Raw genomic sequence first — 13279 nt, 5'->3', positions numbered from 1 at the left:
ATGTTTGCAAGAAACAGATTATTTGATAATTTTTGCAACAAATAAAGCCTTTTGTGAATGCTTGCAAGAAACACAGTCTGTATGAATGCTGGCACGCCTGTTACGAATATTTTCGAGAAACAGTGAGAGCCTTTTATGAATGCCTGCTAGAAATACAGCCTTTTACAACATATTTGCAAGAAACAACATTTTATGAATGCTTGCAAGAAACAGAACCAATTGAGCAATTGGTCAATTGAGGGTAAGCCGTAGGAATTTTTAATTCTGGACAATGAGTTGGAGAGAGTAGTAAAGGTTTTTTTTTCTTGTTCGCCTCGTTCCATTAAAAAGTACAACAAAGAAGATATATAAATAAGATTTTAATTGAAAGCTTTAATTTAAGCACATCACTTAAATACATACTGCCAACAATTACATTTTTGTAATTTATCGTTATTGGTTTTTTTATTTTCTCCTAGAGGAAGACAGATAAATAAATATATTATATACCGATGTAATACGAATAATCACTTCTCACAAACTTCGAGACATGGAGAAAAAAATATGTACTATTAAAACAATTTAATGCTGTTTTTGAAGCAAAAATAATTGTTATATAACACACACAAATAGCGACATTGCATTTATATACACATAAAACAAATATAATAGCTACTATCTTTAAAAAAAGACTCACCGTTGTGACATTATTAATGCTGTTTCTGTGCATCGTCATTAAAATAAAAACGCAGTCATGATAAATTAAAAAAAAAAAAAAAAAAAAAAAAAAAAGCAAGTTTGGCGGAAGGTTACCAAAGGAAGAGTGTCAATTCGTGAATTGGGCCCTTTGGTGGCCATGACCGATAAGCATTATTTCATTTTTATATACACGTAGATACCCGAGGATAGGACATTTAAAAAAATAAGGTTTCTGTGAACTGTTTTTGACAGTAAGTTATATTTTCCAATTTGGAATTTATTTTCAACATATCAATACATAATAATTCATGAAAAATCATTCATATCGTTTAGTTTCAGCAAAACTGGACAAAACAGAAAATTGACATTCTACTTTATCCATCAACTCACCATGGACTCCGCCCTAACTTAATTAAATATTATATCATAATGTCCTAAACCGCAAGTATCTGTAAACAAAAAATCTTGCTTATTGGTCATGGCCGTCAGAGGGCCCAAATTGACACTCTTACTTTCGATTCGAGACAATATAACAATTGTATATAATATGAGACATAACAAATTAACAAAGAACCGCTATAACAATGATGCGGACAACATGTCCTTACGTCACTAGAATAGTGAATAATGTCTTCAAGATAAATGGGATAATAGCACAAACAAATAACCATACGGAAAATCAGATACAATGCGATCAGTTAACAAATAGTATTTCCTTCGATAATTTGACTAGCCTAAAACTAAAGACAACAGGAATGCTGCTCAATGATTTTATTGGCAAAACTGTACTACTAAAGAATCAGTTTTCATCATCGAAAGTGTGAATATTACTATATTGCTATATCTGGTACGCAACCTTTGCTAATTATATCGATCAACCAATCATTTTTGACTATTTTACGTATTTTATTCTACACATGGATAGATTTATGCAATATTTGAAAACAAACTCCGCATACTCTACGAATTTTTTTAGTACAGATTTTAAAGTTCAAACACATAATTGAGTTTACCTCAAAACTAGTAAATATTCAGTATTCAGTAATTATATAGGAGATCATGATCCTTGCTTAACACCCAGGTAATGTATATCACTTCCCAATAATGCATGCTTAACGGACGGAACAAAATCAAGCTTGCTACAATATGCAGGTAAACGAGGGCGTTTCAAAACCTCCACGCGACTACATACGTCATAAACTACGTGATAATCACAACAGTCGGTCTGTCCCCACAAGGCGTAGTTGAATGGTGGATATGTGTTTTTAATCATCTCTCTGTTGAAATCCCAGTTACCGTTTTGGAACCCTTCGTAGTTGCCATTACTGCTTGTTTGATGAATGGCTGAAATGGCTGACGAAGCGTCTATGGTAACGAATCCTCTAAAACGAGCATATGCTATTATCCAGTTGTCATACCCAACACGTCCTATAACTAACTCGGGCACTTCGTTCCAAGGAAAAGCCTCGTTCGTTATGAAATAATCTATCGCATTCTTCTGAAATCGCGTATAAACTGTGTAGGACTGCCGCAGTATTTTCTTCCAGGCGTCAGGTCCTTGGCTGTCAATACGAGAAAGATTCACATTTGTTCGTTGGCCGACTATCAAAACCGGTTTCCTTTGAAAATCATTTGTTTTCAGGAATTCTGCGATACTGGATAAGACTTCGATCAGATATAGATCAAATAAAATGTCTGCGTTTGCATACAGATACAAGTGTGTTTTAGATCGCTTGAAAGATTCCAGGAAAAGCGTGCGCAACGCTGGCACTTTAGTTACATCTTCTGTTGTTACGTTTTGAACTGACCAATCAGAATCAATTTTAGCCGATGCTATTTTTGGATCGTCTGTATAAAGAATTAGCTGAGGAGAATGATGTATGTGTTTCCAATTTTTTAATGTATTCATATTAATTTGGAATTTATTTTTCACGAATGGGAATGTTGTGAACATGGTTAAACTGAAAAGTGGATCACGTTCGCTTTCCGCTGTACAGTTCACTGTGAATTGGGGCTTGATTTGTGGTCGACAGTTAATGTTTGACTCGCATATTTTACGTGGGACTGTTTCGGGAATTATGTAAATATTACCTACCACTAAGAAGATTAGGACCACTGAAAACACACTAGAATATAACGATTTTAAACCGTGGAATCTGCCACAGATCTTCATTGTATCCGTATCAAGCATATCTAGAAATGTATGAGTTTGCAAAGTTAATCTAAATAACAATGCCTTCTAAAATACGTTACTTTAACACATACTTATTGGTCCACGTTGAAAGAGTAACATTTCCAATCTTGATTGGCAGAATTGAAATGATGGAATGCATTGAAACTCCATATTTCTGATTTCAGTCATCACAAATGCTTACATCTTGTCGATTTGTCAAATATATGACAACATGTGTATTGATCATATGACTGAATACCACACCGGAGTTGTCTGTTCCTAGGACGTAAGGTTATCAATTCACATCATTGTCATTTTAGTACACTTCTTGGAACACAGCTGTTGGGCTCGAACACTGTTGTTTGACCTCTTCAAAGATGGAGAACAAATTAATCCAGAGCACGTGTAAGTTTTCATGACCATGGAAATGCTGCATGTTTAGAGGTCACGTGATACGAAGTTGTCCAAGGGTAAAATTATCGTCTCTGTGATCCTGCAAAACAAAACAAAAAAGAAACTCTTAAAATCATGACAGGTATTGAGAGCAAATTTTTCGTTGGGTCTTTACAACCGCTTTAGCAATGGAAATAAATGTTCGATTTTGTCTTTTAGTTAGATGTTCTATGAACAGCCAGGGGTATCAACGTCGGTATACCAAATATGTTTACATCTCTATGTTTTGGAAGACTCTGGGACATTCATGTTTTGTCTCCTTGCAATAAGGTAAATTTTGCATTTTTATAGTGCGATCTCTCTGCAGCATGCCCCCGAAGACACCGAACAAACACACCCCGCCAGATCACATTTTCTTTCATACCTACGGGTGTAATACTGGCTGGTCTAGGTCAATACACCCATGCCGTCTGAGGCTGTATTACATGGCTACCCATGCAATAAAGCCTCGTGACGTCACGGCGTCAACAAAATTTCTATTTCCTCGGTAAAATTTTAACATTTTTTTCCCACAAACTTGACAGGTTTTAATAAACAATTAAAGGATTGTTACATTGCATTTATTGGAGATATAAATGCAATCTGGGTGGCAGATAAATAGAATAGTGCCCGTTAGGGCGCTATGAATATTTATCTGCCATCTAGATTGCATTTATATCTCCAATAAATGCAATCTAACAATCCTTTAATTGTTATATTTACATTTTACTTTCTAGTTCAAAGTAAAACGTAATTTAGATGCGAGGGAAAATTTGTATTTCCCAAGTTCAATGTGATAAAAAATAGTCCATATGAAAAATTGAAAAGACAACACAATTTCAATGTTTTTCAATAGCTTTTCATTTTACTTTCAATTATCCAGATATTTGAAAGGTTTTTTTTATAGTTTCATAACCAAATGGATTCATTCAACAACAACGTCAATTTTCCCGGGCGGACTAACATGGTATCAGTAAACAAAACTCATATCCATTTATAAAGATATTACTACACCAAGTCTAAGCTGCATTTATTGGCTCATAATGCAGATCAAGGTTATCATTAGAGTAATGGGAGTCGCTGTGGCAAAATGTAAATATTATTAAATATGCAAACAACGGAATTTTTGTTGAAATACCACGTAATTTTTCATATATGGAAAATTGACTTTCAGTCGTGGAATTCTTCGAATCTATTTCAAAATGGCGGGATATTATACCTGTAAAATTGCAATAAAACGTTGAGGTATGAAAGAAAAATACTCTTTCATAAATGGATATGAAGGATAGGGATATTCTAACCTCGGGATCACAAAATGTTGCAAAACCCTCGGCAAGCCTCGGGTTTTATTACATTTTGTGACCTTCGGCAAGCCTCGGATTTTACTACATTTTGTGACCCTCGGGTAGAATATCCCTATCCTTCATATCCACATATGAAAGAGTCTTATATTACTGACAACGACCAGACCAGTCTTTCTACTTCCTTTATGCTGGGCGCAAAGCCGAAGCAAAAACTTTCCGTTTTATAGATATATGACCTATCAAGGAAGATTCCTAAATAAATGTACATATACATTTGTATTTCAATGTGTACAGTAGTAAAATTCATAAGACAGTATGTTGGAAATTATTTGTAAATAGTACCTGGTATCCGGGTGATCGCTCTGTGATTTAATGATACCTATTTGTTGTTTCTTTAAACAATACAAATGGTGATCTGATAAAGGTAACATATATCTGTTTATACCTTACAAAATGATAAAGATTGTCTTCTTCAGTTTTATACTCACTATCAAAATAAAAACAGTTGTAGATGTAAGTCTTATGGCTATCTATAGATAAAGTCTGACAGGAGAAACAGTACGTGTTATCTGTATAATTTGCAAATGACAAATTTCAAACCACAAATATAATTTTCAAACATATTTATTATTTAGAAACACACAGCACTAAATAAACGGTGTTCCATTTCCTGGAACTATTGAATCAGAATGAAATTCGGTTTATGACTGCAATAGTACCTATTTAATAAGCAAACTGGTGATATCGCAAAATCTGCTCATAACACGAATAGAACTATCTGATACGTCAGTTCTAAACTTTAAATGCAATACACCAAAAATGTTATCTCAAGCTGAAAAAAATGTTTTAACATTTGGTCAAAAATAATCGTCTACACTAGGTTTGTAAATCAGCTATATACAACTCTTGAGGTCCATAACTGTACGATGTTTAAAGGTAGGTTTCGCCCAACTAAATATATATATTTTTTTTTTGTAAAATCCGATAAACGGAAGAGAAGATGAAAAAAAACATTTGTTGCAAGCTTTCGTTTGTTGATGCGGCCTCGTTTTGGAAAAAAGTACGTCATGTTCTATGTAAAGCTTGACTTCGCTCTATTTTTAGAGAAGTATTTTCCTGGTCAAGCTAGGCAACTAACCACCCATATTGTTCGCTGTATGCATTGAAAGTTATCTGAAGATTATATCTATGTACAGGATAAATTTCAATTTCGTAGTCTCTATAAAAATTATTTCAATTCGCGAAACCTATCTTTAAAGCTGACTGAACTCTATATCTTACAGTGGCTTGCGAGAGGAAGGAGACTTGATACCGACGTTATGCGTATACATACATTATGTATCCGGAGAAAGGAAATTAATACTTCCGTTGTTACTATCATTTGGTATAACATTTCAACCCTATTTCAAAAGGTCACGAGTTAACCTGCTACCAGCCGACAGTGGTTTAATCAACAATGGAAAATGTAGGATAACCTAATAAATCATTGAAGTGTGACTAATTCCATAAACACTATCTTTGTGTGTTTTGTTTGAAAATATTCATACTAACCATAAAACAACTTCTATCGAACTCCTTGAATTGATAATTATCAGGAATATTCAACTGGAAAATCAACTTTATTGGAAATTCCTTTGTAATCAAAAGGTAAAATAAACTTTCTACGTTCTTTCATGCTCTATGATCGGGTCTACTGTAACATTGAAGACATAAGGGTGAGACATCGCATTAGTCCAGTTAATCTTGTGATGATATAGCTATATTTAAAGACGCTTCACCCCAGACGAATAATATTTTTTTCTATATCAAAAACAAGAGCAGACGGATTAGTATTTTTCTTCAGTTACAAAAGTAACTTACTTATACCATTACACTACCATTGAAAATTTGAGCTTCTAATTTTAAGATAAGAATATAAAAATAATTAATTGCATCACGAAATAAATCCATGACGCTAAGCCCTATATGGAATTAAGTACTGATTGTGAATGCACCAAATGCAAAACTTTAAATATTATTTGATATGCATTTTTGTATTAGTTACACATATTCTAAAACACGATTATTTATCAGTTATTGTTCAAATGATGGGCACCGTTTCTGCTCTGACGGCGGTGGAGTATCTTTAAAACATTCCATAGCATCTAGGAGCAAACAATGTACATGGAAGTGAGTCTCTCATTTTTTAATAATCCAAAATTAGAAACAAAATATATTGACCAACGCCTAACTACCAAACCCAATTTGAAAAAAAAAACATGTTCTGTACAGTACAGGATTATTCACCAGTCATATGACTGTATTTAGATAAATAATGAGCGAAGAACGCACGACATCTGCGCCCATACGCCAATCCATGCATCGAAGAGATATGAGCGCATTGTTACGGTACATGAATATCATTAGGAGTAGTCCGCTAAACAAGCCTATATTATTAGGCTTTTTAAAGTTTTAAAATATATTACGAAAAAAAAATAAAAAGCCTTATAATATAGAAAGGTTTAGAGGAACCCTTCAAGACTTTAGAGCACAATGTTGTTTGCGATGTTGACCTCAAGGTGCCTGAAGCTTGGCAGCTCCATCCAAATACAGATGGACATACAGTGTATATGTATATGCATTCCTATCTGGGGGAATAAAATATTTGTACTGTAAAAAAAACTTTCAGTGGTGTAAGCTGTACGTCCATCTATTTACATCTACATAATATGTACGTAATGTAAGCAATTGTATTCCAGACAACACTGTATACGCTAGTCGCTTATCGCATGCATTACACTCGTGTTGGTGTAGGCACTTCTTGTAATGTCACAGAGTCGACAAATGTTTTGATATAATTTGCATTTATATTCAGAGAACATGAAGCTGGATTTACTGTAAAGTTCAAATAAATACGTAAGGAAAACTGACTTGCAGAAACGACTTTCTTCAAACTTATTTACTCTTGCAGATGATTTTTTTAATGGCGATATTTTTTAATTGTGAAATTGTATTAAAGCGTCTAGGTATCAGGGCGAAATACTCTTTCATATGAAGGATAGAGATATCATACCGTTGGGGTCAGAAAATGAAAAACCAGGGGCGTAGGAAGCGGGGGGGGGGGGGGGGGGGGGGGGGGTGGAGGCAACTGCCCCCCCCCCCCCCCTTCCCCAGGACGGGGGGGGGGGGCAAACATGTCTTTTTGCCCCCCATTTTCGCCGACTGAAATTTTCTAAAAATGCTTATTTGAAAGAAAAAAGGTCCTCCTGCACATTTTTCGTACTTCATTCTAGAAAATTTTTCGCTGCGCGGCGCATTTCCTAAAACGTTCAAGCACATAATGTCAATTCAATACACACAAACTAGACTAAAAATGTCCATCAAGGATTCTATGTACTATTTAATAATGTCTCTTAAAACATCAATTTGTTTATGTCTTAGCGAGACAATTAATTCTTTTTTTTAATGTTACACAGAACAATGTGCCGATGGTGTGAAGCCGTATATAGTTCAGATCGAGTAGGGTTGCATAATGTTATGACGACACAATTATCATTTCTAAATGCAGGTAGCTTTAAATCGAAAATTACCATGTTAAGAACGCTTTAAAATCATTAAACTTTATCGTAAAACTCATCTAAGCCATTCTAAATCGTAATTTTTTCCGGGGAGACCCGGACCCCCCAACATGAAAGATAGAGATATCATACCGTTGGGGTCAGAAAATGAAAAACTATTGCCAAGCTATAGTCGTACTACATTTTGTGATCTTAGAGTGGAACATCTGTATTCCTCTTATCAAATATGAAAAAGTCTTGTAATACTGCATAGTTATATTAAAAGCCTACAGAGCTATTGTTTCCCGTATAATGACATATAATGGTAAACTAAAGTAAGTGCATAATTATTGTAAAAGCACACCGTCCTCTTGTAATACTGCATAGTTATATTAAAAGCCTACAGAGCTATTGTTTCCCGTATAATGACATATAATGGTAAACTAAAGTACGTGCATAATTATTGTAAAAGCACACCGTCCTCTTGTAATACTGCATGGTTATATTAAAAGCCTACAGAGCTATTGTTTCCCGTATAATGACATATAATGGTAAACTAAAGTACGTGCATAATTATTGTAAAAGCACACCGTCCTTATCCCTATTAGCTTACATAACACAAAATCGATACAGGTACAGAATGCAAGCTATCACGTAGGCAGGCAATAGCATGTTTGAGGCCAAATATCAAAAATAGTATGTTTCTAATCTCATGTTTTGTGTACAGGTGGCATATAATCTATGGACACCATTGGATATTTATCAGTTATTAAGACCGTTGTTACCATCGTTATGGCCACCAAACGAAATAGTGCGTTTCTCATCCATTTTATCGAATTGCTAAGCTTACTTATATTCAGTTGATAAACATGTGCGTTGTGTTGTAAAAAGAGACAACTAAGACCCAGAATAATGAATAAATCAACATTGATAACATCATAGTATTTTGTAACATGATTGTCCTGTGCGTCGTTAAAATTGTACCTGCTACCCCAATTGCATGATCGTAAAAGGCGACTAAAATTGAAATCTCATTTTTTTTTTCTTCTTCCTAATTGACTTTGTCCTTTTTAACGTTTCCCTCAACATCGCCATACTTTTGGCATTGAGTTGAGCACTTGCTCCTTTAAAGAAGGCTTCGGATTCTCTCCCCCGCCCCATGACCTAGTTAACTGTGGTAGTTACTGACCCATAAGCGCGCAGCATCAAGTCAGTGGAACGACTGGGTCCGTTGTCAGTATAATGACCGGGTACTGTGTAACTGTGTTACCCTGTGTATCTGCCACTTTAAAATTATACAATATGAAAAAGTTTCCACTAGCGTAAAGAGACACAACGGTAACATGAATCAACATATCGCAGCCTCACAAAACATATATTCACTCACACAACGCTCTACAGAAAGGAGAGGACGCCTTAAATCCAAAAGATAATTGATAGTACATTAATCTCAACTAAATAATCCATGTCATTTAAATTAATTTGTATACAGTAAAACTGTACGTAAAGTGTTCGAATGACTTTTTGAAAGTTGTGTGCCAGTTTCATTAGCTGTTAGCTTTTGTATCAATCACAAGGTGCATTTATAAATAAGTGGAAAACTACATATAAAATAAATTAACGAAGTAAAAAAAATACAGCATTTTAAAAAGATATGGTCTCAGTACTAGTGTATGATATTAAAACGGTAATTAATTTGGTGGGGGCTTTTAACTGATGACATGAAGAATATCTTATCTATAATTATAAAACAATTTCATTATTTCTCCTCGAAACTTATGTTTATATATTTGTGTATATAGTCATATTTCGTGCGCTTTAATGTATCTGGCGTAAGTGGGATTGACAGGCCCAATATAATAAGACATGTTTGACTTATTTAAAAAAAAAATCAGTGTATCTTTTTCAAATATTGGTGGAGTAGGGAACCAAAACTTTTACCTCTGATAAGTAACAATCTAGACAAGAAATATCGATTGCTTTACAGAATTCTTTCACCATTTTCTGAAATCACCAGGAACATTAAAATCCTGATCGATTAAGAAACCCATATCAGCCTGGCCACAGATGTTTATCAGAATTACATGGATCAATACCATCGCTTTGTCTCACGCCTAATGATTGTCTAAATTCTGGGGATCTAATCGATTGGTGGTTTTCCCTGATGTAATCGCCTAGCTATTTGGATATGAATATCACAGTTTAGTACTTTATCCGTGTAATACACGCTTGCATGTCGGCGAAAGTGTCTGCTTGGCACGGAACGACAGCAAATCGATGGTAGGGAACCAACGATTTGAGATATAAGCAAAGAGATAGACAAAACTTTACACAAATCAGCAGGAAGCGTTGATATCATGCTGATAACCTTTTGATTCCAACGGGGGTTTCATATAACGAAAACCGTGTAGACTTTAATACATGGATTGAATACTGGTAGATGTCACTGGTGGATTCTGATGGAAATAGCTTCAATGCAAAAATCATTTCCAGTAACGGCATACATATAACGGACTAGATACGGTTGTTATTGTATTTTAGCGATCTTGGAAACCACCACAGGATCAGTTAATCAGATTCCTCCCCGAAATTACCGTATTGTGTACACGTACTTTAAATATATGACAAGTGTTCTGTTATTATAATTTGTCATTCCCAGCAAAATGTATTTTCTATAAAACCATTTTTTATTTGGCTTATGCAAAATATATAGCAAAGCAAGAATTAATAAAATAATTTTTTTATATGAATTCTTGCTTTGTGTAGGGCGTTAGTCTTTTGTCCAATCCATTTACTTTCAATGCAATGACTAAACGCAATTCAAACGAAAATAACAGCATACCTTCTTAACATTCTCACATCACCAGGGAGGGACCTCTTAGTGAAGCCTTTGTTATACGGACCAAGGGACGATAAAAGATTTTTGGATGATCCTAAAAGTGGATAATACAATCTTATTATGTTTCATTTGATAAATATTCTTATCTTATCAAAAGTCTTTGTCTGAATATACCAATATGAAAATTTATAATTAGAGCATGCTACAGCAAATACGGAAATGGAATCCTGCCACACTTTCATGTTGTTTTTGTATTTTGTGTGAGTTTTGAAAATACTGTATTTTGTTGATTAAAATGCACGTGTTTACGCCTTCATTTCACATGTATTATGATATAAAGGCTTACACTTTGAGGAGTTTAAGATGGACATCATCGAATTGTTTAATACAGTTTATTAAATGCTTTTTAAAATAGTTGTTTTACTTCTAATATGCAGAAAGAGTTGTTTTTCATAATTTTATATGTGGTTTATTTTTTTAATGTTCTAAGGAAAAGTATGTTTGTTTGCCCATAACGACATCAATCCTTCCCACACGGAGAATTTTATTTACATACATGCAATGTACATTGTATAGGCTGCGATCAGTAGCGATGGTATTGTACTGCACTATCTTTGAACAATATTATGACAATATCTGTTGAATATATAATTTACCAATTCATCAAAATCGTTAATGTAACAATGCATTATCTAATTACGTAAGTAATCAAATTAAAGCAAATAGGTAATACTAGATTAATATGCATAAACAAACTTCAAATTAGAAAGCGTCATTGTGAAACGCATTTACAGAACGAATTATATTTTTACTAGATATATTACTTTACAAATTATAACTCACAAACCAAAAGTCGAAAAAGTTAGGCTGATCATGACACAATACAACAAACAGTCCCCTATGTGAAATAAATTGGCCCGTATCGCCGTGACAATAGGATGACAATGATTATATGGAAATGAGGCCTTGTCGCCCTAGGGCTCTGTGTAATTACTTGCACATGTACATTATTATTGTGGTCGCAGTCCTCGCTCCACATGTGAATTCAGGCTACCGAGCAGCCGACACAACCGGAATGTCCCTATCTAAACAATTACTACATTATGTTCCCATGCGAGAAGACACCTAGCTGCCGACTAAACAAAAATGTCCGTCTTTTTAAATGGCATTTGAACCCATTGTCAAATCACTACGGAAACAAGAACAATACGCAGACGGCACCTGACCTCCATTTATACTAAAACCCTGTCTCCTGCTTTATGATGATACTCACATTCACTCTGTTATCGGACCTGACTTTGCATATTATACGCAATGATAATTACCAGTCATGACATCAAATAGCCTATGTTAAACGCTCGTTTATTTGTTTTAGATGGTCATGATTAGCTAATGTGTACTTGAAATGTTTATCAATTCTATGAATATTTCATGCTAAAATAAATGTCAACAGCGCTTCCCAACCGAGCTTGTCATTTTGTGGTTTAAAATTCATTTTTTCTCGTCAACTACTAAAAAAATAGAATTATTGCGCGAACGGTGCAATTATGGTTTGATGGCAATAGCTGGTTGCAACATTACTACATGTATATCATAATTTGACTTAAGTTAAACGTTAAAACAGTCATTACCATTGACCTAAATCTAACAACGATCTCATTTTCTGATACACCGATGAAAGATATTTCTAAAAATGAATTATCTGGTGATAAATAACCACATACTTACACGTTTTTAAGATGAGTTTGATCATCAAGAGAAATAACTTTCCTCAACGACATTGTCTCAAGATATCCAATCCTCGTGTGTATACATGTAGCATCCACATGTGTGTATACACACACGCTCACATCGCAAACATAGTACGTAACAATACTGATGATAAAGATAAATCAAGAAAAAACTTTACCACATCCACAATTCACTTTAGCGAAACCTACACCATTTCCATGGTTATCAATTAATTAATGGTTCACTTCTTTGTTTGGATTCCATCCAGCTGGCTATTCGACGAGCATCCTGCCATTCTAATGTCTATAGTCTGCAGTGATGTTCAATGCGCATGAGTCAGACTTGGTCTATTTTCGCCGGGAGCACTTCCCGGGCACTCGTACACACGAAATGTGGCTCCAAAATCTTAGCCGTATGGAGGCCACAGGCATAAAGTGAGAAGTGGAAGCGTGTATACTATCGGCTCTGCAGGAACCAGCTTAATTATAATAATGTACTGTTCATAATATTCACTGATGTATTCAAACCGAATATGGATGATTGGGAGTTTTCAAATTAGCAGAAGCAAAGAAACTCTATAGTTCTT

At 34.6% G+C, this 13279-nt stretch overlaps 1 protein-coding gene across 2 annotated transcripts; it reads right to left on the bottom strand.

The window, feature by feature from the left end:
* Nucleotides 1–346: 346 nt before the first annotated feature.
* Nucleotides 347–13021, bottom strand: LOC138314410 (uncharacterized). Of its 2 annotated transcripts, none has more exons than XM_069254724.1 (2): nucleotides 12691–13021; nucleotides 347–3344 (listed from the first exon to the last, which is right to left on the bottom strand). In XM_069254724.1, the coding sequence occupies exon 2, from the start codon at nucleotides 2867–2869 to the stop codon at nucleotides 1736–1738; it is 1134 nt and encodes a 377-aa protein (XP_069110825.1). In that variant the 5' UTR covers nucleotides 2870–3344; nucleotides 12691–13021; the 3' UTR covers nucleotides 347–1735. The 2 variants fall into 2 exon arrangements, with proteins under 2 accessions (XP_069110825.1, XP_069110827.1); XM_069254726.1 differs by lacking the exon at nucleotides 12691–13021 and adding an exon at nucleotides 10966–11047.
* Between the last annotated feature and the right edge of the window lie 258 nt (nucleotides 13022–13279).

The sequence above is a fragment of the Argopecten irradians genome, chromosome 2 (genome assembly GCF_041381155.1).
Source record: "Argopecten irradians isolate NY chromosome 2, Ai_NY, whole genome shotgun sequence".
Lineage (NCBI taxonomy): Eukaryota > Metazoa > Mollusca > Bivalvia > Pectinida > Pectinidae > Argopecten > Argopecten irradians.
This window is presented reverse-complemented; position numbering and strand designations above follow the sequence as displayed.

Excerpts from the sequence above, each read along its gene's own strand:
- LOC138314410 (XM_069254724.1), bottom strand. The coding sequence starts at position 2,869 with ATGCTTGATACGGATACAATGAAGATCTGTGGCAGATTCCACGGTTTA.